Raw genomic sequence first — 27,725 nt, forward strand, 5'->3', positions numbered from 1 at the left:
ACATATATCTCCATCTTATTCTTGCCTAAGTGTTGGAGTTCTATTTTTACAGCATTTTCCATAAAAATAAACTCCAAATAAAGATTACTTTGCCTTTCTGGAGTCATATTTCTTGCCAGATCGGCATCATAACCATTGTAACCCCGGAATATGTGTTGTAAACCAGGAAATAATTGCTGATGAATATGTATTTAAAAACCGTCATACGCTTGGAACATTGAAAGATGGAACTGTTGTAAACTGGGGACTGTCTATAATAACAAATAAACAAAAGACAAGACTCATCCTGCTCAAAGGCTATGAAATATACACTCTGGTGATAGTGTAATTCTACTGAAATCTGGTGATATAACCAGAAAATAAGAACAAGCTGCTGTAAGCACTTGACGTTTAGCCGAGCACAGAAAAAAACAGAATGAGGGGATTAGCTAAGTTGTTCCTAATCTATTGCCATTAGGGGGCAGCACAGTTTGTATACCCTAAACTGAGCAATCAAAGCGCTACCTGCGAAATTTGAATTTAGGCTGCAGTACATGGAAAACTATAGATATGTAATTACTGGGTAAGTTACTTATAAAAAAACTTCTTACAGAATGGAAAAAGAGGTCTTATAGCTGTTTAAGGGTCTAAATGTTTTAACGTTTATACGTATATGTTAGCTAATCAATTATCAAGTAATATTAACACTGATCAACATCCATTCACATAACACTAGTCTGCTATGGTCACAATTGAAAAGAGTGAATAATGGTAAAGAACACTGTAAATATGATGTTACATTTCCTGCTGTCGATGACAGGACTCTGTTTTACAACTTTTTCAGGGTATCAAGTGGCCTAAGTCAATAACAGTAGATGGTAGGGTGCAGAATAAGTCACTGGCATTTGGGAGTGTCCCAAGTGACCTCCTACCAAAGGTATACCTCTTATGACAGGTATGGGTAGCATCATCCTTAAACCTCTGGTACAGACTCTTATGTTAATTTACAAAGGATTAATAGTTTTCATGACCATGGCATTCTACATTAACAATGACCACAATTGGACAGGTAGAAGATAATGCAATTCACAGAGCATTGCTGTAACATCACACTGCAAACAAAACTGCCAGACAATACACACTGAAAAAATCATTTGCTAGTTACGTCTATTAGGCTACCACTTACCCAGAAACATGCTCTCTCCCCCTCTCTCTCTCTCCTACCAATTTTTTCTGTCTTTACCTCTGTGCTTTCTTTCCATCTTTTTACTGAATATGAATTTGTTACACAGGGTTGAAAGTATTTGAATCTTCCATTTTGTGTTAGTATTTAAAAAAAATTATGTATAGTCATAATTTGTGGCTAAAAACTGGCATTCAGTTGTTATCACCCATATAACCTACCTTCACCATGGATGTGGTGCAATCATGCAATATCAGTAAATATAACAGATCTCTGAATGTTTACATATAGCGGATGCACCAGTTGCAGTTTGTGGTTGCTACCTCAATAACATAAGTGGACTGATAATTTTGCTAATGTGATGCTATAAATGTTAGTTTTCTTTTTATGAGAGGTGGTTTGCAGAATACATGAATACTGATTTCATAAAAACTTTTGTTCTCATATTTATTTTGCATATTTCCTTAACTTCCCATTTTACTAAACATTCTAAGCCCAGTATCATAAAAAACAAAAACTTTACGATTACTTTCTTAATGATGTCAGAATATGGAGACTTTATGCTGAAGAAAAATACCTATTTCTCACTCCTCTTTCCTGTTCCCATATACCCATATAGTGTGACATCTGTTGAGTCTTCCATTAGTTACTTCTTCAATTGCTTTGGGGTTTCCTTGTCACAGATTCATGTTCACTTTCTGGATGGCTAAAGGAATGGAACTTTGTGCACAATAGTGCTTCCTGGAATCCAGATGTACGGGGACATGGAAGTCTGTGTCCTGGATATCGATGGTTACCATCCACTTGCTCTGGTGAATGGAGGATAGGACTGACTGGTTTGTTTCCATCTTGAATTTTGTCTTCTGGGCAAAGAAATTCAAGGCACTGATGTCGAAGACAGGACTCCAGCCCCCTGATGACTTTGGGACCACACACAGACAGTTGTATAAACCCTCTGTACTGATCTCCTCAACCACCTCTACAGCTGTCTTCCTGAGAAAGAAAGAGACCTCTTCTGAAAGGGCCAAATACCTCTCTGAGCCCACTGAGTAGGCTGTCAATGCGATGGGTGTTGACACTAAGAGAGGGTTCTCCTTGACAGGGATGGAGTAGCCATCTCTAAGAACCTTCAAAACCCATGGCTCTATGCCTCTGACTTCCAATCTCTCCCAAAAGCGGAGAAGTCTGGCTCCCACTAGTACATGGAAGACTGGATTTTCACTTTTGAGAGGAAGGTTTGGTGGAGGTCTTCTTAACTGGTCTGACCAAGCATAAGTTTGAGTGAGGCCTGGACTGGACTGCTGTTGGAGGGGCAAAATTGTTTTGGTGCCAAATGAAGCTGATTCCCTGGAACATTTAGGAGACAAGACCAGGAGATCTTGGGTGGACTTTTTCTGGAGGTCTGAGGCTGTCTCCTGTACTGTTGCTGGAGGAAAAAGATGATGGTGCTCCAACATTGAAAAAAAAGAGCAGATTTCTGGTGTTAAACAAACACCAAAGTTCCCTCTTCTTCAGCATCCCCGGAGAAAACATAGCAGCGAATTCTAGGGAGCCATACACAATATAATAACTTTGTTCATGCAAGAGGGGACACCCAACCAGTACCCCACAAGATCACAACAGTCCTCAATCTTCCTTAGGAGTACTCCCATGGTCCAGTCTAAGAAGCTTAGCACTACAAAGACTTTAAAAATATTTTTCACTAGATGGTCAAGTTCTGTCAACAAGGACAGGATTTTCACTTATGCAAAAGCCAATCTATGACTCCCAAAGAAGGAGCTTCTCTGGTAGCACAAGAGAGGTGCCTCCTATGTGAAAGTCGAAAGGGAGAACAGAAGACAGCCCTGCCTTGCTCCCTCTTCTCCAAGAGCCACACTCCGATTCCACTCAATGCTTTCCTGGACAAAGAGGACAGAACCCTCTTGGGAAGCCTGGAACTATCATCAGGCTGGTTCATCACCAAACAAGTATAGGCAGAAGCTGGGGCAGCTGGAGTGAAGAAAGTCAGAAACGAAACCAAGAAATATCTAAGGAGGGCTGCAAAAGTTGTGGGAGAAGGTTCCTGGTTGACCACTTCATCATCTGATGAAATTGGAGAAGGAAACAAGTCCAGGGGGTCCTTTGCTAAAGCAGGCATTTTCTGTAAAAGGCCCAAAATTTCACCGAGTTGGCACTGAATGGGCACCAGAGAAGGATCATGCACCATGGGTGTGGCAGCAACTGAAGTAGACAATTGAGGAGGTGGTACTGGGCGCCTGATATGTGGTGCCAGGCACTTAGCAGCTGGCGCCAAGCAAGTGGGAGATGGCACCAGGTGCTCAGGAGAAGCAGATGAGAGCTCTATGAATGATGGGCACATAGAAGAGAAAGACTGACACTTCTGAGAGGTGGATAGGCACTTTGGTGCCAAATACTGGCAGTCTTCAACTGGGCACTCAGGAGAAAAGTGTTCTTGACTGTTTCAGTACCAACATGAAAGCTGGGGGCTGTGCTCAGTTCCCTGAAAATGCTTACATGGGAGCGGAGAAGAGCAATCTGCCAATGCTATGCACTTCTTCAAAGGGGTCAGAAGCATGGGAGCCAGGTAAAGGAGAAGGGGGAATAGTCGAAGGGCTGGTTATGGGAAAAACAGCAGTCACAGTAGAGGACAAAACAGGCAAATCAACTGCAACTATTTAGTAGACTCTGGGCTAGCTAAATTCCAAGCTTTGGCTCTAGCAGCTGCTTTTCTTTTCCTGCCTCTCTCAAGCTTGTCTAAATGGGCTTTTAACACCTTCCAATTCTCCTGATCCCAGTTCCTCCCTGCATTCATCACAAGTCAACTCAACTGTGCAAACCTGTCCCCTACAATTAATAGAGATAGTATGTGAACCGTAGGCTTTAGTCAGTCTAGTCTTGCAAAAACGAATACTAGATGCATTCAAGTCAGACTGTCAGTGAATAAATGTCTTAATCAGTGAAAAATAGGTTAAAAAACTTGTAAACTATCTATAAATAGCATGAAGGCTACCAAGAGTATGCATACTTTATGGAGGAGTAAAATGGTAATTTAAATTTGACAACATACTCGAGGGTAGAGAGAGAGAGAGAGAGAGAGAGAGAGAGAGAGAGAGAGAGAGAGAGAGAGAGAGAGAGAGAGAGAGAGGCTGGTTGTTGGCTCGTTAGGTTGTTTGTGTTCGTGCGAATGGATAGCTAACAAGCGAATTGTTCGTTCGGCAAGCAGTTGTTGTGTCTGTTGGGACAGTCTGTATTTTTGAATCAGTCTGAGATCAGAGCCTGTGATGGTTAGGTATAGTTGGCAGCAGTCTTAGAAGACAGCATTGGATGGTCAGTTATACTGCGGGTTTTCTGAAGTTGTTCTGATTTGCTGGTGATATTGTGTTAACAGTTTGTTGTGCCTATATTGTTAAAGTTTATTGTGCTTGTGCATTGGAAGGTTGTTGAACTTTTGAGTTTCTGTTGTGCTGTATGTGAGTTGTTGGGGTTGTTGTTTGTTTGTTTGTTTGTTTGTACTATTGAGTTTTTACGTTGCATGGAATCAGTGGTTATTCAGCAACGGGACCAACGGCTTTACGTGACTTCTGAACCACGTCGTGAGTGAACTTCTATCACCAGAAATACACATCTCTCACTCCTCAATGGAATGGCCAAGAATCGAACTTGGCCATTCCCCCGAGGTGGGACGCCAACACCATACCAACCACGCCACTGAGGCGCTTGGGGGTTGTCGTTGGTGAGCTGTTGTGATTTCTTGGTGTTGTTTGTGGGTGGTTGTATGTGGACTTGTAGGGATGTTGTTTTGATGTTGCTGGTGTTCGTCTGCACATTGATTTGTTGTGTTGTTGAGTTATTGGATGGCTATAGTACTCGGTTGTTTGTTTTGTGTTGCGACTCTCTTCGTAACGGTTGTGTGTCGATGACTATACCGAGTGGACAGCACAGCTTCTCGCCCTGAAGTCAGTCATTGATGGTGAGTACAAAAGTGTGAGAATTTCATTTGTGTCTGTAGGTGAACCAATTATCCTGTTGAGTAAAAGTAAAGTAAAGGGGAAAGTGTGGCCAAGGGTCTTTTTTGAATGTCGGTACGATTGATGTAACTGTGGGGAACTTTGCTTGCTTAGTTGTTAGCTTTGATTCCACCACAACTTCACCAAAATGGAGATTAAATACAACCATCCAGCATCATAAATAAAAAATCAAGCTGTTCATACAACTAAAATTTAGTTGTTAAACGGCATAAAAGAATTGAGCTCTCCAACTGTGTTATGCCTATTCTTCCTTGAAAGTAGGTGGGGCTAGTCACCTACACAAAAACAAGTGCTACAACAAATTTCAAAATTTAAGCCGCCACGTGAGTAGAAACATTAGCTACATAATTACTTGGTAAGTTACCTATATGAAAATAATACAGAGACGTTGGACAAAAAACTGAAGGAAGAAAGCAGGAATGGATGCAGAGTAAAATGCTAAAAAGTATATACACCTAGAGGTTGAAGGGACATTGCAAACACCTTTAAGTAAAGCCCACAGTTCACCATGTGAGGTGCACTGATGATGCTACCCACCTTTAAGGGTACATTGAGTAGGTGGTTCTCAACACCACCAATCTCAACTGTCACTACTATGCATTTCGGGGACTGTGAGTCATCGTTTTTCTCAAATACCTTTCAAAATAATTATTTGATTGAAATGGTACTTTGACACAGTGTACAAGATACCTCCTGCTAATTTTGGTAACATAAGTAGTGCATTGTCAAATGGTGTTAATTAAGACATTTACTCTTGAATTACAAGGTGTTGCCAAGCATCGCCAACCTATGCTTTCAAATGTGCTTTAACCCCATCCCATCCCTCCCTACTTCCTCCACAATTCCCCTCCTCATCCCTCCTTCAACCCACTTTCCTGGCCTGCCCGTCTCTGCACTGCAACTCCTTTCCTGTTTAACATATTATATTGGGCAATATTGGATGTTATAAAATTTTTGGTTGTTGTAGAGTCTGTGTTTATTTAATTATAACTATTGAATTTATTGTATATACGATATTATTGTCCTAAGTAGGAAACCCTTTCAGTGATCACCTGAATGGCACAGGATAATAAGGACATTCCAGTTTTCTTTAAGATTCACTTGTGAACCAATTTAGACTTGAGAATTCCTCAATAATTATTGAGTATTATATATAACACTGCATAATGCCATATGTAAGTTGTGTTAATGGTTGCAAATATAGGTATCGGAAAATTAAGAAGGAAAAAGGTGTAATTTTCCATTTTTTCAAAAGAAATGAAGAGCTATGAAAAGAGCAGGCAAGGTTCTGTAAAGGTAAACAATCAAAAGATGTGGTATGTACATCTAAGTTTTGTAGCATTCATAAACGACTGTCCCAATTCTAAGAAAAACAAGTAAAATCCTATTTTGGAACCTATCTCAAAAACAGGTATGTACATACGTATATGAAAATAGTGAATCACTTTACATTAATGATAAATATGTAACATAATTCACGATGCATGAAACTCTCCTCTTCACTAAACTGCATGGTACAAATGAATTACTGGCGTTAGATTAGTAAAAAGATATTTTTTTTTTTTACCTGATGACACCCAGAGAAAGAAGTTCTCTTTCTCTGGGTCTTGATTCACCCAGTTTAATGTACCGATTATCACGATCTCTTGAATCTTTACCTCTTGTATTGACGTGTTCACTGTGAGCAGGTAAGATAAGATAACCAAATTAAATCCCAGTTTCATCTACAATTAATGCTACTATTAACAGAAAACGCTGGGAAAAATTAACGATTACAGTATTATGTTTGTTACATCAAACCTCCCTTGCCTTTTCATTATGAACTCTCCCATTATCTGCTGGTACTGAAAAATATGGAAAACTGTATTTATTGCATATTGTAAATTACAGACATTTATTGGGATGATAGATGAGAAAAACAGCGACAAAGAAATAGTGAGAGAGAGGGAAGGGATGGGTGATAGCAGATGTCCGGTTCTGTAAAGGAGTCCTGCTGACTCATACGACTTTGCCTTTAAAAGTCAAGAGTAAACACCTTAACTAACACCATTTGACAATATTGCCAAAAATTAGCAGGAGGTGTCCTGTACACTGTATCAAAGTACCAACTCAATCAAATAATTAGTTTGGAATATATTTGAGGAAAAACTATGACTCGCAGTCCCTGAAACGCCAAGCTTCTATGACAGATCAGCTTACACAACTACTGTTGGGTATAAATAAACATAAAAGGAACAAAGCATTAATGAGGGATCATTGCCCTTAACGCACCCTGATTTTATCTCCTTCAGATCCACTAGCGCTGCCTGCAGTTGACTCAAACCAGTACGCACACCATCAAGCTGACTCTGCATGGCAGTCTTGAGCATTGCTTCTACTGATGCCTGTTAATGTTAAAACAGAATCTATTTAGTTTATAATTACTGTATTACAGAGACTCTTTTGTTTTCACGTAAATATTTGGTATTATTCTACAATACTTCCAACTTATTCTATAATACTTTGCCTCTGAACATTTTTGGGGGTGTGTCGATAAGCGAAAACTGCCATTAACTGAAACTCAGTGAATTATGGCGCCATAATGGGGCTTATGGCGCTGATAACCGGTTATCGAAGCCGTAAGCACCCTTATGGCATGCCATAAGCATCCTTATGGCACCCCATAAGAACCCTTATGGTGCCATAAGGCGCCATAATTTTTTGGGACTGGACAAACACCACAAAACTGGATCGCCGATAACCGAGTCTGCTGATAACCGGGGACTGTCTGTACAGGCAGTCCCTGACTTACAACAGGGGTTCCATTCTTGAGAAGCATCGTAAGCCGAAAATTGTTGTAAGCTGGAAAATCATAAAAAATCCTAAAAAAAAATTATTTTTAATGCTTTGGGTGTATTGAAAACTATGTAAACTGCATTTTTAGTGCATTTTTCATCAAAATACCTTCAAATATTGATTATTTTGCATTTTTGGAGACATATTTCTTCCGACAGATCGGCGCTGTAAGTGCCTTAACCCTGGAACATGCGCCGTAAACCTGGATATAATTTATGGTGAATATACTAATTGAAAAGTGTTGTAACCTCAGAACGCCGTAAGCCGTAAACTGCCTGCATATCTAACCACCATTCCTCAAAACATTTCTAAGAGTTTTTGTTTACTTTAACAATGACACAGTCTGTGCTCTGATGCAAGTTTGTTTTTCTTTATACAGTGGTACCTCGAGATACGATATTAATCCATTCCGAAGCGCCCTTTGTACAGTGGACCCCCCATATTCGTGTTCTCCAGATTCGCGGACTCACACATTCGCAGATTTCTCTGGGGAACGTTTCCCTGCATTATTCGCGGAAAATTCGCGCATTCGCAGTATTTTTCTATGATAAATATCCACAAATTCCTGTTTTTTTTTATGAATTTCATCATAAAATGCACTTTGTGATAAAACTATTAAAAAAACCAAGTATGAAAATTTTTAGTGGGTTTTTCTTGAGTTTTAACTAACAAAATAGGCTGTTTTTAGCATTTTCATAGGGGTTCCAAACATTCACGGGTTCTAACTATTCACGGGGGGGGTCTGGTACGCATCCCCCGCGAATACGGGGGGACCACTGTATCATGAACCGCATTTTACATGTAAAATGGTTAATTCGTTCCAAGCCCTCCAAAAACACCCCAGTAAATTTCATAATAAAGCTAAATTGACCTATAAACAATGAAATACTACAACAATTTAGACCATACAATACCTAACTTAATACGTACTGCTAATATGTACTACATAGTACCTGTAAATAAAGTGTATTAGTGTACATGGTATACAAGAAATACTGTACGTATATACGTACATATGTAGTAAAATGTGGAAGCTTACCTTTAGAGTGAGGCTATTTCCGAAAGTGGCGAAAGAGGAGGAGGACAAACGGCAGATACGTACACTTAACTTTACGAAACACCAAAAAAGTCAGGAAAACATAAACTAAACTTTACGAAACACATTAACAAACTGTAACACTTAACTTTACAAAAAATGATATTTTCATAATAAAATAAATTTTTGAACATACTTACCTGGTAGTTATATATAATTTAATTCCCACCCTCCTCCCCTCTAGAGACTAGGGGCATGGAAGATCTGAGGAATAGTTGGAACGGTTCTACGTATCTGGGTAGAGGGGGCACAGGTGGTGCACCTGACTACCCAATCGGCGATTGCCGCGAGTTTTGAAATTCTGCCGTGATGTCAGGGACGTTAGCTATATATATAACTACCAGGTAAGTATGTTCAAAAATTTATTTTATTATGAAATATAATTTTTAAACATCTAACTTACCTGGTAGTTATATATATAGCTGATTGACACCTTTGGTGGAGGGTCCAAGACAGCCAACATCATTGGAATTGACATAGGAGTTAATAAACAAACTTACGGGTTCGTACCTGTTTAAGGAAGCTGACTTTAATGATCTCCTGCCTCATTATGTCTGCTTTCCTTAAGAGATCCAGCGATCCACCCAGGGGGCTGAAGACCTCAAGGAGCTGTCAAACCGGTGCATAACCTCTATGTGACAGGACCTCATCCGATACCCTTGTTCCGGGCGCTACCAAGGAACAAGTTGACCACCTGACTAAGGATCAATGATTGTTGGAGACTGCGTCCAGTCTCCACAAACAACCATAAAATTCAATAGTTCCAAGGTAAGAAAAAAAAGGTATTGGGTTATGGGATTTCAGGAATAGTCCTTTGTCCCATTACTGGATGAGCTGCTAAGAACAGTCCCAGCGTGTAGCAGTGTTCATACAGAGTTTGCACTTGCCCCAGATAGTGCAACACAAACACTGATTTGCTTCTCCACAAGGTTGCATCAAGGATATTTTGAAGGGATCTATTCTGTTTAAAAGCTACAGAGGTTGCTACGGCCCTAACCTCATGAGTCTTCACTTTTCAGTAGCCTGAGATCCGCTTCATTACATGCTGAATGTGCTTCCTTGATTAAAGGCCTTATAAAAAACGACAGCGCATTCTTTGACATTTGCAAAGAGGGCTTTCTGACAGAACACCAAAGCCCCTCTGAATTGCCACGTAATTGCTTCGCTCTTTCCAGGTAATGCCTCAGGGCCCTTACTGGACAAAGAACTCTCTCTACTTCCTTACCTGTGACATCCGAAAGGTTTGGAATCTCGAACGATTTGGGCCAGGGCTGAGAAGGGCGTTCATTCTTCGCTAGAAATCCTAGCTGTAGAGAGCAGATAGCATTGCCCTGTCTGAAACCTACAGCTTTGCTGAAGGCATGGATTTCACTGACTCTTTTTGTTGTCGCTAGACTAACTAAGAAGAGAGTTTTCATGGTGAGGTCCTTAAATGATGTTTCCTGTAAAGGCTCGAACCTATCACTCATGATAAACTTCAGGACTACGTCCAGATTCCATGCTGGAGGGGACTGTAGTCTCTCCTAAGTAGTGTCGAAGGATCTGAGAAGGTCTTGGAGATCTTTATATTCAGATATCTAAGTTCCTGTCATTGAAGACATCTGCGAACATGCTTATGTATTGCTTAGTGGTCGAGGTCGAAACGTTAAGACTTCTCTTAAAGTCTGCAGCGAAGAGTCTCTCATTCTCATATCCCATTGCAGCGAAGATTCTTCTTCTCGGCAATGGATAGGACAGCGACACTCCATGGTGGGTGTCCATGGTATGTGTACTGGGACAATCTATTAGGATGAAGTAATGATTGTTCTGGAACAACCTACTAAGTCCACAGCGTAAACCGTAACTGACTCGGGCGCTCTGACAGCTGCCTACTGACTGCGTTCGGTACTGAGGCAAGTTGTCCAAGCATCCGAGCAAGTCACGTGATCTTTGCCTTTTAAAGGGTTATGCCGAGAGACCATACAAATTGTCTATTTGTTTGACACTGATGCTGGACGGCGAGGTGGTGAATCACTTAACGAGGTGATGATTCTCTTAAGGAATGTGCCCAATAGGCGAAAGTCAATTGCCCTCTAGAGACTGAGGTCCTTTATGGCAAGACATTCCCATAGTAGTTGAATCTCAGCTAAGAAGAAAACAACACTATGTTCCATTGAAGACGAAGGTGGAAAGTGAATGCAACCTATGTCTTCACAGCCAAATCGAGAGAGGGATTCTCAAGGTTCTGAACCTGTGCTTACAAAGGACTGAAAATGCTAACAGCTATTTCATTGCTGTAAGGTTGTGGTTGCAATGAAAGCGGGGGGGTTTCCAGTAATGAAAAACACAGGGAAGTACTACTTCTCATGGGCTGATCCTTTGGAAGTAGAGCTGGCAGGTCGGAGAGCAGGCGATGTCTTCCATATATATCTGTCAATTCGGGGTGAACAATGAACAACTGCACCCTTCCGAATACGAGATATTTTGAAGACAAACTCAGATGTCTGAAGAAACATTCCGCATTATCGCAATGCGATACAGCGGGAGACTAGTAAAGACTTCTGTTACCGTGCGGTAAACATAAAGATGAAGGAGTCCAGAATATATATCTTTGTTGAAAATTCTCGCAATATTCAAGGGGGTGCAGAAGATGTCATTCATGTATGTGAGAATCCCAATTAATCAGAGACGTAAGTCCGATATTGTTGGACAGAGAAAAAGTTCGGTAGTCAATCATTGTAAGGGAGAGAGACATAAACCGACCGTGCATCTCGGAGAGCCAGCTGGTACTGAGTTGTCTTTCTGCAGTCCTGGTCTACTCAGTTAGTTCTTGCTCACTCGCTATCCTGAGTTGCCAGGTAGTCCATTCCTCGAAGGAATGCGTTCGGCTAGAATAAACGAGCGTTAAAAAAGGGATCTATTATGCTCGAGCAATTATATTTAAACGAAACAGATTTCGGTAAATACAAAAAACTGAGGTGGTGTTGTCGTGACCATACCATAAGTATCTTAAAATCGAAACTGTTAACTCCTGGGAAGATGCAGACAGTCCTGAGTTGCAGTTCCATTAGGATACAAGTCGTCTCAGTCACAAAACGTAGAATTAACTACGGTATGCAACTACCCCCCGGACAATTCAACTGCTTAACAGAATCATGTCTCGAGGGTAATATGTGTCGTATATTTGTAGGTTTCTGTACAACTACTTCCATCCTAAATTCTTTTCCCTTCGAGAAATGAGAATAAGGATTGGAAATCTACACCCTTCCTTCTCTAGTCAAGAGAGTGAAGGAGAAGTCTTCACCTAAGGAAAGCTTCAATAGTGAAAACAGAAAACCCAAAGACGAAAGTTCAAGCCAAACTGGATGTTCGCGTTCGTTCTTCTGTATTCCAGGGTTGGTCGTCTACTGAGAGATATTCTTACTTCAGTAGCAGTTCTTCTTGCAAACGCTAGAAATTCAAGGAATTCGAGCATTCGGCAAGGTTCCCAATTATCGTAAAAAAAATTATTGGGGATTCTCGATATTAAGTCCTGCGTGGCCTTTTGGGCTAAGGCAGAGGAGACCTCATTCACCAACTCTTGTGCTGAAAGAGGCACATAAAGCAGGTCCGATGAATGGGCGTGACCTCATAAGCAAGGAAAGAATTAATTTGGGCTCTTTTCTTAAGCATTCCTGCCGAGAAAAAAAAAAAAAAAAAAACGCCACCAACTCGTTGGAACCATCTCTAAGTGTTTCGCCCTTGTCTGAAGCCTCTTTTCTTGGAATTTGCGTAGCCTTTTGAGTTAAGGCAGAGGAGACTTCCTTTACTAATTCTTGAGGGAAAAGATGAGTGGAAAGGGGAGCAAAAAGCAGTTCCGATTTCTGAATGGGTGTGACCCCATTCAAAAGGAAAGAACACATTTGGGCCCTTTTCTTCAGGATTCCCACCAAGAAAAGAGCCGCTAGCTCGTTCGACCCGTCTCAAAGAGCTTTGTCTATGCAAGACATCGGGTGAACCAGTTCTTCCATGTCAGTAGACTTGGAGGCTTCTAATTTCTTCCCCAAAGATCCCAGAGTCTAATCTAAGAAATTAAACACCTCGAAGGCTCTAAAAATCCCTTTGAGGAGATGGTCCATTTCAGAGGAAGACCAAAAAACCTTCGTCTTTCCCATGGCCGTCCGACGAGAAGCGTCCACAAGACTCAAGAAGTCCCCATGGGAAGAAGCGGGAACTCCCAGACCGAGAGCTTCTCCAGTATCTACCAGATGCTAGATCTGGACGCTAATCTGGCCGGAGGAAATGAGAAAGCTGTCTTTCCTTGGTCTCTCTTCGTGTCCATCTATTCCTTCATAATTTTCAATGCTCTCTTCGAAGAGCATGATAACACCATCTTTGTGAAGTCGGACTTCTTAGTTGCCTTCCCTAGAGTGAACTCTGACGGTGGGGAACGAGGGGCAGCTGGAACAAAGTTTTCCTGAAAAAGTTCCGTGAAAACTTTCATAAGTCTTTTCAAGTATGACGAAGGCTGTAGATCTCTTTGATTCTCTTCGTCGGAAAAGTCTTCCATCAGACCAAAAGGAGAAGGGGGGAGACATCCTTCCCTTCTTCCGATCGACCCATAACCGACGTAGCGATGTCATGCTTCGTCGGTGCTTCCAAAGAATGTTCTTGACGCCTGCAGGTGTCCTGGCGTCGAGAATCCTGACGCTCGGCTTCCTGGTGTCGAACTTCTTGACATTTGGCGTGCTGCTGTTCAAATACTTGACGTTCGGCGTCTTGGCGTCCAGCCTCTTGACGCCTGGCGTCCAGCTTCTTGACTCTTGGTGCTCTGTCGTCGAGAATCTTGACGATCGGCGTCCTTGACGCCTGGCGTCCTGGCATCCAGAATCTTGACGCTTGGCGTCCTGGCGTCCAGAATCTTGACGCCTGGCATCCTGGCGTCCAGGCTCTTGACGCTCAGCGTCCTGGTGTCCAGAATGTTGACGTCTGTCATCTAGGTGTTGAAAACCTTGACGCTCTACGTCCTGCCGTCCAGCTTTTTGAGGCATGACGTCCTGGCGTCTAGCTTTTCGTCCAAGCTTTTGACGTATGCTGTCTTTGCTTGTAGCAGGCTGATAAGACTGCATTAATGAGGAGAGCTTCTGCTGCAATCTTGCAGTAAGGAAATCTGTGGAGCTTCCTGCAACATCAATATCTCTCTCTTCATCCTGTTCGGCTAGAGACGAACGTCCTGAAGACGAATGCCAATCTGCAGGAGGAGCTGGAGCATGAACTGAAGGCATCCAATTGTCCGATACTTCCTTTGCTCCTACCAAAGACGACGGCCGCCTGTGCAACATCTTGTGTCTTAGCTTGGTAGGAGAACAAGCATCGGAGTCGAAAGAGAAGCATTCAGGAGTTGCAGCACGCACCGAAGGCCACCCTCCGTCTGATACTTCCTTTCCTCCTACCAAAGACGACGGCCACCTGTGCGACATCTTGCGTCTTAGCTTGGTAGGAGAGCAAGCCTTGGAGTCTAAAGAGAAGCGTTCCGGAGTTGCTGCCGGCACCGAAGGCCTCCCCCCGTCTGATATTTCCTTGCCTCCTACCAAAGACAACGGCCGCCTGTGCGACATCTTGCGTCTTAGCTTGGTTGGAGAGCAAATATCGGAGCTGGAAGGGAAGCGCTTCGGGCTGCTTCAATGACTACCTCCTGGCAGTTCTTGACACTTGGCGTCCTGCTCTACTGGATGTCTTTTGAGGGGTCTAGATTTCGAAGTCTGACGCCAGCCTCGTCTGGGTACTACATCGTCAGACGACGAAGAAAACACTTTAACCTCGCCTTTCCAATGGCGAGGGTGAGCGTCCTGTGGATCGTCAACAGGTACGCTCGAGGGGACGGCCGCTCGGGAGCTAAAACCTCTCGCCTCCCTTCGTCGGTCAACTTTCCTTCTCACAGGGGTTGGTGAGCTTGGAAGAGGTCTAGGTCTAGGAGCACGACAGATCCGAGCGGTATCAACGGAGACATAATAATTTTACCTCTCCTTACCTATGGCGAGGGTGAGCGTCCTGAGGATCGTCAACAGGTACGCTCGAGGGGACAGCTGCTCGGGAGCTAAAACCTCTCGCCTCCCTTCGTCGGTCGACATTCCTTCTCACAGGGGTTGGTGAGCATGGAAGAGGTCTAGGACTAGGAGCGCGATAGATCCGAGTGGTCGCACCCTCCACTGCACTTGCACTTGCACTGATTTTAGCACTGAAACTTGTGATTTTAAGATCTCTCACATTCGACCATGATTTCTCCCTGTTTCTACGAGGGATTCTACCTTTACCAAGGGCTTGAATGGTTGCTATCATGTCCTTTAAAGTTGGACCAACACCTGTATCAGTAGGGGGAATAGGAATTATTACTATGGAAGTAGGATCAATAGGATCACTAGCAAGGGAAAGAGAATTGGCAATTCCCTGACTATTTCTAGAAGAGCGAGACATACTACTCTTCGCTCTCCTGATCTTATTCTTTTCAAGCTTTTGCACATAGCAATAATATCCATCCAATCATTTCTGGGCTCAGCTCGTGTCAGCCTATGAAATATCCTTAAGATCATTATTTCTAGGTAAAATTAATCTAAAATTACCAGAGAAAAACAAAATTAAGAAAATGTCAGTAAAACTGACTCGCTCACTCTATAAAAGAAGTGTCGGTATGTGAATATAGGCGAGTGGGATTCACTACCACGAGTCATTCACCATTTAGACCTTCCAACATAAAATCCCCACCAGAGAGAGCTGATACTAAAGGGTGATGCGGCCGCTACTACTACTACTACCGACGCCACGGACAGCAGCGCCCCTAGCGGTCATCCTTAATCATTAGCTTCGCAGCGCTAGAGTGCTTTTTTCCTCTCGTGTTGTTTTCTTGGATTTATCTCGTCATTTACGATGGAACGTGCTGCTATTGCATCGGCTAAGTTAAGTGCCTCATAAGTAGTATTTTCCAGTGTTTTAGTCTTTTAGGGACCAGTATTTTCCTTCTTATAGGTCATATACGGTCTCCCGGTTGACTCGTGGCGGCTGTGTGCCGCCTCGTGTTAAGATTTCCCGGTCTCCCATACTGGGACATCTTATACTTATGGGCTTATTATATTCACGTGCATCGTTTATTACATCGTTTTTATAGCTAGGACACAGCCCTTTACCATTTTCTCTTAGTTTGGTATTTAGGGCTATACCGTGTTTCTGGCCCAGCATCCCAGCTCTTGCTCTTCATCGGCTACCGCTGGCTCCCGAGTAGTCAACTGTTCTTCAGAACAGCTTGCCTCCTCCTGGGCTTCTTTCTCTTTTACTAAAAGTGTCTTTTCCTCCTTTACGATGTATTATCAGTGTTATTTAGGGTGTTAGGCTAGCCTAGGTGCTTGTGCCATGTGTTGGTACAGTCTGGTTCACGTGGCCCCTCTATGGTTGTGTTGCTATCGCGGCTTAGGCCACCTGCGATCACGTGCCCTAGCACCTTACCCTTCCCCTTCCCTCCCTACCTCCAGGTATAGGGAGGGGTCTGGTGGATCTCCTTGGTTGCCATGACAACCACAGTAGCATACCCTCCCTCTCCCTCTGAGGAGGCCTGGAGCTCCATCCCAGCTGGGGTATAGGGCGACCACTTGTCTCGGGTACCGGGTTACCGAGCGGGTAGCTGTAGTGACGGGGGGGGGGGGGGGGGGGTGGGGGGGGGGGGGGGGGGGGGGGGGGGGGGGGGGGGGGGGGGGGGGGGGGGGGGGGGGGGGGGGGGGGGGGGGGGGGGGGGGGGGGGGGGGGGGGGGGGGGGGAGGCCACCCCCCCCTCTCTCTCCCGCCGCCGTGTTACGCCGGGGGACCCCCCACCTATTGCCCTCGTCCCACCCTTCCCTACCGTAACGAACGGAGCCTCCGCTGGAAGGCCGGGGGCCCCTTTGGGTTTATAGGATCCGTCTGGCTCCGCCCCAGTGGGCGGGGGGGTGGACATTACTAGTGGTCTGTTGCTTGCCTACTATATCCTGTTTTCCGCTACCGGAGGAGAGCTCACTCCTTACCCGGGCACTCTTCTAGTAGACGGGAAAATTTTATACTTCGTTATATATACGGATATACCCTAATATTACGGTGAATTTTAGTTTTAATTTAATTTAATTTATGTACTATCTCCGTCGTGGTTTCATGGCTCCTCACCACTCCTGGTTGGAATCTTTTTCCTGTCTCCGGCGTAGGCCTTAGACCAACTCCAACCAGCCTAGTTTACCCATTACCACACGTATTACGGCGGGAGGGGCTCTGGTTTAATCTAACTTACATGCTCCGGCATGCAGCGGAGCATTTGTTAGGCTGTAAGTGGTGCACCTGTACTCATGTATCTCTCCACTTACAGGCTACCAACTGTCAGGTCCCAGGTTGCAACGCAACGCTCTACGACCCCTGCGCCCATGAGGAGTGTAGGACCCACGCCCCGTGTGCCACCACCACAATGGACTGATCGTTTGGCACCCCGGAGGCTTGCACCATCTGCTACGACCTCATTAGTCAGCTGTGGGTGGGGTAAGTCTACTCTTAGACTTTCTTGGTCTTATCACCTACTAACACTTAGTTTTAAAGCTTCGCTTTCAACCTAACCTCCCTAGCTCCGCCGTTAGAAGCTTCATATCGCCTTCTCTTTCAGGCTGCCGCCGTGAAGGAAGTCGCCCTGGCAACCCTGAAGGCTTGGGTGGCGGCTTCGGGAAGAACGCCGCCAAGGGCCAGCTGTATATTCTGACAAGAAGCTGGCCGTTCAGATCTCTTCCCCGGTGGCAAGTCTACCGGCTACGTGGACCCCATCTCGGCGGACCCCTCATATAGCTTTGATCCAGCAGGAGGTGCAGCAGGCGTTCGGGTCCGTCTCCACGCAGGAGCCGGCCCAGATGTGGCCAACCTGGACCTGAATATGAGCCTATGGCGTAGGGGCAGAGGATTTGTTGGTTGAGGTAGGTGTGTCGGGCGCCCAAGGTCTTTCCTTGGGTGCTCCTGGATCTTCTTCTCCTGTCCCTTCTTCTTGCTTCATTCAAGGCTTTACGGGATCTGAGATCCCTGCCCGCTCTCCCGCTCTTTTTTTGTACCCCGAAGGTGAAGGGACAGAGAGAACAGAAGACTCTGCATAAGACGACTTCTAAGAAGTCGTCGTCTTCTTCAGCTAGGAGTCTACGACTTCCTACGCTGACGCGGTGAAGGCAAAGCCGAGCTCTTCCTACTCTAAGAGCTCTAGAAGCAAGGCTTCTAAGGAGAAGGCTCGCGCTCCGTCCGAGCCAACGCCTTCTCCGGCATCTACCGGATCTACTCCGGTAACTCCTTGGGTGGTGGCGGGACCGAGCTCCTTTGATCCCACCACCTTTTCGGCAGTTGTGATGCAACAAGTGGGAGAGATGGTTGGCTCTCTGGGATCTAAGTTTGAACAGATGTTTGCGCAGTCTGTCAAACACCATCAACCAGTCTGGCCAATCCATTCAAGATCTCTCTAATACAGAGTTAGAGAGCACGAGGACCGTTTTGCTGGTCTTAACCAGGCTCCTCAGCCAAGCTCCCCTCCCCTGTAGCAGGTACTGGTGTTTTTTACAGTTACCTCCCTACGAATCCCTACCAGCCTTCTCTATGGATAACCCATGGAGAGTGGCCGCTTATGCCCCCTTCAAGGACGGCATGATCTCTATCCCGGAGTGTGGAACTCGAAGAATTGAGGACTCGAGTTCTATCCTCCCGGACTGACTCAGCCTTTCAATTGGGTATGCTAGGCTGACCGATTGCTGCTCCTAACTGAGACGGGACAAGAAAACTCCCGAGAGACTGTGCTGTATAGTAGGGGATCACGCACAGCGGGAATGGGTTCACTGCCTGGAGGATTGGGAGTGTACCAACACCAACTCCAAGCAATTCAAGAGTCCATTCACTATTTTCGCTACGGAGGAGGAGGCTTCTCTTCCGTTCGCTACCAAAATAGTGGAAGCAACTCTTCAGGCAGTCCTCAAAGACGAGCCCATGCCACAGCTGAGGGAAGCAGAATCTACTTTTCCGCTCTTCCCAGCCTTTGGAGAATTGTGGGAGAACTTGCCTGCCACGTTCTCAATAGGTAAGCTTAAGCCAGACTGCGCAATGGATCAGTTTGGCGAGAAGCTCCAAGACTGCCTGATACCCTTATTCAGGCAGAGTTTGATGCTTCGAACAAGATTTGGGAGGTCCCTTCTTAACTCCCTAATCATTACGGAAATGGCTGCCCTGTCTTACGGCACAGAACCTTTATTCAAGATTCTGGCCTAAATCACAGCTTCAGACAGTCCAAGCTGATGCTTTTGACTTCTTCCTAGCTAGAAGGAACTGCCGAAAGCATGTCTTGCAGGAGGCAACTATCAGGCATGAGCCTAATAGACTCCTAGCTTCCAGCATGTGGGGTGCGACCTCTTCCCAGAGGCCTCTGTGAATGAGGTGCACCACGAGGCTGCTAGGCTCAACCAGAGCCTTAGAGCTAGATGGGGCATCTCTTCCAAGAGGAAACAAGAGACCGCCCCTGCTGCTGGTAAGAAGCTAAGAAGACAGGAAGAAGGTTCCAGCCTTACCAGAAGCAACAGCAGCAACAGCAATTTGTTCAGGCCGTCCCAGTTACACAACAGGGACAGCCGTCTACTTCAAAGCAGTCGCAACCCATCCTCCTGTTGTCTCCTCAGAGTCAACCTTCCACCTCCTACGCACTCTCGCCGGCCTTCAATTCAATGTACGAAAGCCAGGCCTACCCAGCCTTTAATAGGTTCTCTAGGGGTAGCAGGGTGAGGGGCCACTTTCGCCAGCGTGGACACAGGAAGAGCTGCAAGAGGTAAACACTTCAGGAGGCGTGGAGGTCAACCCGCCCAACAACAGTGAGGCTCCCCAGGTAGGAGGGAGGCGGCTGTTCCTCTTCGTCACAGGTGGGGGTTCAGCAAATGGGCACAGAGCATCGTGTCCAAAGGATTGGGTTGGAGTTAGATCAAAGATCCTCCTCCAATCAAATCATTCTATCAGGAACCATCAAAGGAATTGACATATTATGCGGAGGAACTCCTTCAGAAAGGAGCTATTGCGAGAGTCAAGCATCTAAAATTTCAAGGTCGCTTATTCAGCGTGCCAAAGAAAGGCTCAACAAAAAGAAGGGTAATCTTAGACTTGTCAAAGCTAAACTCTTTCATTCGTTGCGACAAGTTCAAAATGCTCACCATCTCGCAGGTACGGACCTTACTTCCCCGTGGGGCCGTTACAACCTCCATCGATCTTACAGACGCATACTATCATATCCCTATAGCCAGACACTTCCGTCCATTCCTAGGCTTCAAACTAGGAAATCAGACGTTCTCATTCAAAGTGATGCCCTTCGGTCTGAATGTAGCCCCCAGGGTATTCATGAAAGTAGCAGAAGTGGTAGTTCAGCAGTTGAGAACTCAAAGGATAATGGTAGCAGCATACCTCGACGATTGGTTGATCTGGGCACCAACGGTCGAGGAATGTCTCAAAGCCACAAAGAAGGTAGTTCAATTTCTGGAACATCTGGGGTTCCAGATAAACAAAACGAAATCCAGACTTCACTCCGGAGTCTCGTTTTCAGTGGCTAGGAATCCAATGAGGATTTGTCTTCCCACAATCTGTCAATTTCCGGTGGTCGAAAGAAAAGAAATAGCCAAGTCTGTGAAACAATTTCTCAAATGCAAACAAACATCAAGGAGAAACCAGGAAAGAATCCTAGGTTCTCTCCAGTTTGCCTCAGTGACAGACATCCTCCTGAAAGCAAGGCTGAAAGATATAAATCGAGTTTGGCGATCGAGAGCAAACGCCAAATCTCGAGACAAGGTTGTCAGTAATTCCACAGATCCTTCGCAATCAGCTCCGTCCATGGACAAAAGTGAAGAACCTTGCCAAATTAGTACCCCTTCAATATCCCCTTCCAGTGTTTAACCATTCACACGGATGCCTCCCTGTCCGGATGGGGGGATATTCTCAATTCAAGCAAGTTCAGGGGACTTGGTCAGTTCAGTTCCGCCAGCTTCACATAAAACGTCCTGGAAGCAATGGCAGTATTTCTTACCCTGAAGAGACTCCTTCCCCAGAAGAAGTCTCATCTAAGACTAGTTTTGGACAGTGCAGTGGTATTACATTGCATCAACAGAGGAGGTCCAAATCCAAACACAGTGAATCATGTCATGATAGCCATCTTTGCGCTAGCAGACAAACACAGATGGCATCTGTCCGCCACTCACCTGCGGGGGTAAGAAATGTGATAGCAGACGCTTTGTCCCGGTCAGTCCCTCTGGAATCAGAATGGTCCCTAGACGACGGGTCATTCCAGTGGATATGCCGGAGAGTCCCAGGTCTCCAAGTGGATCTCTTCGCCTCACAAGCGAACCACAAGCTCCCTTGCTATGTGGCCCACCCCCTACCTGGACCCTCTGGCTTATGCCACGGACGCCCTGTCGTTTAGATGTGGAATCAGTGGAGGAAAATTTATGTTTTTCCTCCAGTGAATCTTCTTTTGAAAGTCTTGAGCAAGCTGAGGACTTTCAAGGGACTAGTAGCTCTGATTGCTCCAGACTGGCCAAAAAGCAACTGGTATCCTCTGCTTCTGGAATTTTTGGTTCTCCGACCATCAACAGATTCCCAATCCCAAGCTGTCGCAATCAGTACAAATGAGGACTGTGTTCGCTTCCTCAGGAATTCTCCAGACCCTAACTTTATGGACTTCATGAAGTTTGCGGCTAACAAAGATGCTAACATTGATCCACAAAACATCCTCTTCCTAGAATCAGATAAAAGAGAGTCAACTATTAGACAATATGACTCAGCTGTTAAAAATTAACATCCTTCCTGAAAGAATCGAACACGCCACAACCATGACAGTTAACTTAGCTATATCCTTTTTCAGGTCCTTGTTTGAAAAAGGCTTAGCAGCTAGCACTATTACTACTCATAAATCGGCTTGAAGAAAATCTTTCAGTGGGTTTCCAGATAGACCTAACAGAATCTTACTTTACATCTATATTCCCAAAGCCGTGTCTAGACTTAGACTTCTCAAAGGCCTACTGCAGTTTCATGGTTCTTAATGATGTCCTCAAACTAGCCTCAGATACTGACAACTCGTCTTGACACATTCATAATGCTTCTTAGAAAGACGTTATTTTTATTAGCTGGCTTCAGGAGCCAGAATTTCAGAACTGTCGGCTCTATCCAGAGATGCGGGTCATGTGGAATTCCTCCCTCAGGAGAAGTTCTACTTTCCCGGATCGTAGCTTTTTAGCTAAAAATGAGGATCCCCTTGCAAGGTGGGCTCCTTGGAAAGTCATCCCACTTCCGCAAGATCCTTCTCTCTGCCCAGTATCAACTTTAAGAGCCTTTCTATCTCGTACATCCTCAAGATCCTCAGGTTCTCTCTTTATGAGAGAAAAAGGTGGCACTTTATCAGTAAAAGGAATCAGACAACAGATCCTTTACTTCATTAAACAAGCCAATCCTGATTCATTTCCAAAAGCACATGACATCAGAGGAGTAGCCACCTCAATTAATTACTTTCAACATATGAACTTTGAGGATCTTAAAAAGTATACTGGATGGAAATCACCGACAGTCTTTAAACGTCATTACCTAAAGTCCTTGGAATCTTTAAAATTTTCTGCAGTAGCAGCGGGAAACATTGTTTCTCCTGATACTGCATAGTAGTTGTAGTATAGATCTAGGTCTCCTTTCTACCTATCTCGTCCAACATGCCTCACCCTATTGCCATGCTACTCGGAATATACTCTAGCCTTAGCCGCTAGAATCATATTGGTGGTATGGTCCCTTATTTTTTTGCTAGGGACATCAACGTTATGTTACATATAATGTACTTCAGTGTTTCTACCCTTATTTTTATGCTAGGGTAGAACACAATGTGTTTGTATATTTTGTAAATATCTTAATTAAGTGAATCATTCTTTATTGTTTTGCCATTACATTATTATGTGTTACTATGTCTAATATAAGTTAATTTTTAAGTACTTTATATTGATTGCTTCTTTTATAATACCATTGTTTAGGATAAGTTAGCTTTAAGTACTTTGTTTGTATACTGTAATGTCCCTGATTCACTTATATTATTATATCTTTTTACTATTTGGGTTGGGTTTCATTTGTCCTTATTACCCATCTTGTCGTGTCTCTGGTAACTATTTCATATGGCAGACACGAGCTGAGCCCAGAAAAGGGATTTTGACGTAGGAAAAATCTATTTCTGGGTGATTGGCTCGTGTCGCCCTATGAAACCCACCCTGTTTTCTTTCACCCACCCTGCAGGACAAGATGTTCATAGATTAAGGATGACCGCTAGGGGCACTGCTGTCCGTGGCGTCGGTAGTAGTAGTAGTAGCGGCCGCATCACCCTTTAGTATCAGCTCTCTCTGGTGGGGATTTTATGTTGGAAGGTCTAAATGGTGAATGACTCGTGGTAGTGATCCCACTCGCCTATATTCACATACCGACACTTCTTTTATAGAGTGAGCGAGTCAGTTTTTACTGACATTTTCTTAATTTGTTTTTCTCTGGTAATTTTAGATAATTTTACTAGAAATAATGATCTTAAGGATATTTTCATAGCGACACGAGCCAATCGCCCAGAAATAGATTTTTCCTACGTCAAAATCCCTTTTTCAGGTAAATGGACACATTCTTCCTATCATCCAACTCACCACTCTTGTCTCTAAATTCATATAAATTGAATGAGGATCTATCGAGGCTTTAGCAAGCCGAGTATTACATCCTCTCACTCACATTCTTACACTCAAAGCAGAGTCAGACATGTTTGGAAAATGCAAAAGAGAGATCAAGAATAAGCAAGAGTCAAAGCAATAATATTCTAAATCAAACATTCTCTTATCATCATCATTCATTATGATCCATCATCATTATCAAGATGATCCACATGCACTCCAACAAGCTCCCAAAAACAAGCGAAAGCCAAAGCCAAAATGTACTTCACCAAATAACTGTGAAAAAACACGGGCCAAACGAGCGAAATTCCAACGATGTCACCGATGCGGCGGCAGGGAAGATCTGAAGAATAGTTGGAACAGTTCTACGTATCTGGGTAGAGGGCGCACAGGTGGTGCACCTGACTACCCAATCGGCGATTGCCGCGAGTTTTGAAATTCTGCCGTGACGTCAGGGACGTTAGCTATATATATAACTACCAGGTAAGATAGTTTAAAAACTTAAAATTAATTTTTTTTTTCTTTTTTTTATTTACTTTACGTATTTTACAAAATTTCAATTTCTTCACCACCAAATGGATGCCAGTCCGTTTACAGAATTTTTTGAACCACCCATGAGAAGCCTTGAACTCTGGGGTTGCCGTCGATGTCCCCTCTCTTCCGTCGTCTTTGGCTTGGGCAATCAAATCACCGAAAATAGCGCTGGCCTTCTGGCAGATTGCCGTCTCGGTTATCGTATCGCCATCGATTTCTTTGTCCTCAATCCATAAAAGAAGCAGCCTCTCCATTTCATCATGTCCATGGATCCTCTTATTGGACAAAATAGTCACGCCCTTGGAAGGTGTAGCTGCTTTGATGGCTTCCTTCTGCTTAAGGATGGTGCCTATCGTTGACGGATTTCGGCCGTATTCCTTAGCGATCACACTCAAACGCAAGCCAGCTTCATACTTTTTTATTATCTCCATTTTTGTCTGCATAGAAAGCATTCTCTTCTTTCTGTGAACTTCAGCAACTTTCTTGGGACCCATGACTATACTGTTCGTAATTAAGTTATGTAGTACACTAATTAGGTTCTCATACAACACGATAAAGTAGTACAACAAAATCACTAACACGAATTTACGTTAACAAAAAAAACCGTATATGTGAACGAACGAATTCCGCCTGCGTACGATAACACTGGTGAGAAGCAATGGCTGAAGAAGAACACTGCTACGTACGATGCATGATGGGATCATGGGAGGGATGCTGACCAATAGGAGAGAAGGATTTCATGGCGGTGACTAGCATCAGAAACCAATGGGAGAGCGGGAGGATGGTGGCGAGTCTACTCAGTTGGCGGCGTGCGAGTTTCAAAATTTTTATCGGTGGTCCGGGCGAATCTCGGACTTTACAGCAACAACCTTTCGTATCTTGAGCAATTTTCGTATGTAGAGCCATAAAATTTTTCGTATTTGCTTTCGTATTTCAAGTTTTTCGTAAGTTGAGCCTTTCGTATCTCGAAATACCACTGTAATTGCATTGTAATTGCATTGTGATTCTGATGCAAGCTTTTTTTTCCCCTCAAAATTGCATTGTGGTTAGTTACGTCATATGTCTAGGAGTCACATGACCAGGGGAAAATCTTACAGGTGTCAAATTTTCTCTTGTCATTTGGTTCAAGGCTTTCATGGAGTGAGGATGTGTCCAGTTCATGTTCTTCCTGTAATTTTGATTATTTTTGGTTAATTCACGATTTTTATGAAAATGATTCAAAATGCACTGATTTTTCAAGGCAACATCTAGTGTTACCTGCAACAGTGGAATGGGTAAAGTGTAATAAGCAATGTAAGTTTAAAGAGGAAATCATTTTCTGATGACGAAGGCGATGATACTGTCGGGGAGAATGAGCCATCTTGTTCTGGATATATGCCATCAAAACATTTTTGTCCATCCAATTAAATTAAAAATTTACAATTATCTTTTAAAGTGACAGCAGAAAGCATACAAAATAAATGGCAGGGTTGGCAAAGAATTTATACGAGTTGTAGTATTGCTAGGACAAAACACTTGAATAAAAAGACACAAGGGAGGAATAAAAACTAGCATTTCAAAGGTGAATCCCATGGCCACCTCTTACAACTACTACCACTACTGCAGGCACATTAAAGTATTTGTATGAGGTGCAGAGCTTTATTTCCTTTGTTTTTTCACAATTTATGCTTATGTAAGTAGATAAACTGGTAATTTTTACAGTAGCTCTGCATTGGCCTAATTGTTAACCTCCTGTAACCCCTGTGGCCAGTGCGCGAAGCGCAACATTACCACTTGCCAGTATATACAAGCTTGCCAAAAATCTTAAAAAGTGCGGATAAGGTGTGAAGCACCATTCTGCCACCCCCTTATGGTTCACGAATGTTAGGCTACATTACACTAGGCTACGTTGCCTAACTATGGGTTGGTAGGTATGCTATGATTGTTTTACCTCATTTTATTAATTATTTCAAATGCCATTTTGTGGCAATGGTGATTTACCCCACCCAAAACCCAGCATTCCCAAAGGGTCCTCAACCTTGTTGGATGTTAGAAAGGGTGTATAACTCAAAAACAACTATTCCCAGTGTATTATGATAGTAATACATTGGGGATAGTTGTTTTTGAGTTATTATACACCCTTTCTAACATCCAACAAGGTTGGGGACCCTTTGGGAATGATGGGTTTTGGGTGGGGTAAATCACCATTGCCACAAAATGGCTTTTGAAATACATATACTTAGCTGATTGGCACGCTTGGAGGAGGGCAAGAGACAGCTACATATAAAATAAATATAAAAACGGGGAAACAACATAGTTGTAGGTATCATAAAACAACCATGGTTCCTACCTGAGAGGGCAGAAGACTTCATGGATACTGTCTATGAGTCTGCTTACTTCAAGAGCTTCAGCGAGGATGAGACCTGTGACCGATAGCCCTTCTGGATCTTGTCAATGGGGGCTGGCCCACTTATATGACAGAGCCTTGTCTTGGATCGTGCCAATGGGGGCTGACCCACTTACATGGCAGAGCCTTTACCTGTATAGTATCAACGGGGACTAACCCTCTTACATGACAGAGCTTTAGGTACCAAAATACTACAAGGAACACAATAACCAATCCCGACCACACTAACATTGTTAGAACTAAGATCTGAAAGGGGTACACTTCCAGTACCCTCTTCCAACTAACCTAAAACACACATCACAAACCGTTAAAATCCCTAACATCACTAAACTGAATAGGATTGGCTTCAGCTCCCTGTCCCAGCAACGAATCCGCAGATAGGTACGCTCCAAGAGAGAAAACTTATCATACATCATTCGAATGTCTCTCAAGGAAATGGTATGTGAACATTGAATTACATCTCTGGTATGTAGACTCGAAAAGAGTCTGGAGAGACAAGTTCTTATGAGAAGCCAAAGAGTTAGCGATGGTTCTCACCTCATGCGCTTTTACTCTCAGGAGCTTGAGGTGCTTGTCTTCACAGGCTAAGTGGGCTTGTCTGATTACATCCTTAATGAAGAAAACCTGAGCATTCTTAGAGATGGATCTCTTCGAATCTCTAACCGAGCACCGAAGACTTCCCTTGTTACCTCCCATTTGTTTCTTCCTCTCCAGGTAGAAATAGAGGATCCTGACTGGACACAGAGTCCTCTCTAGTTTTCTTCCTGCAAGTGAAGAAAGTCTTTTAACCTCGAAGTTCTAGGCCAATGTTCCGAAGGGTTTTCGTTCTTAGCAAGAAAAAAGGGTTTGAAGAAACTGACTGCTGAGTCCTTCCTGAAACCAACTGCGCCTTCTAATGCTTGCAGTTTGCTTACCCTTTCTCTAGTTCTCTTCCTGGCTGAGGCTAAAGCGAAGAGAAACAAAGACTTTCTGGTCAAGTCTCTGAAAGATGCTGT

At 43.9% G+C, this 27,725-nt stretch overlaps 1 protein-coding gene across 6 annotated transcripts in view; it reads right to left on the minus strand.

Annotated features, from left to right (window-relative positions):
- LOC135198406 (exocyst complex component 3-like) overlaps nt 1–27,725 on the minus strand; it is a 322,829-nt gene that overhangs the window by 192,566 nt on the left and 102,538 nt on the right. For all 6 annotated transcript variants that reach the window (XM_064225949.1, XM_064225970.1, XM_064225981.1 and 3 more), the window contains exon 3: nt 7,462–7,574. In XM_064225949.1, coding sequence (XP_064082019.1) covers nt 7,462–7,574 — 113 coding nt within the window. The remainder of the gene's footprint in view (nt 1–7,461; nt 7,575–27,725) is intronic.

Source organism: Macrobrachium nipponense, chromosome 23 (genome assembly GCF_015104395.2).
Source record: "Macrobrachium nipponense isolate FS-2020 chromosome 23, ASM1510439v2, whole genome shotgun sequence".
NCBI lineage: Eukaryota > Metazoa > Arthropoda > Malacostraca > Decapoda > Palaemonidae > Macrobrachium > Macrobrachium nipponense.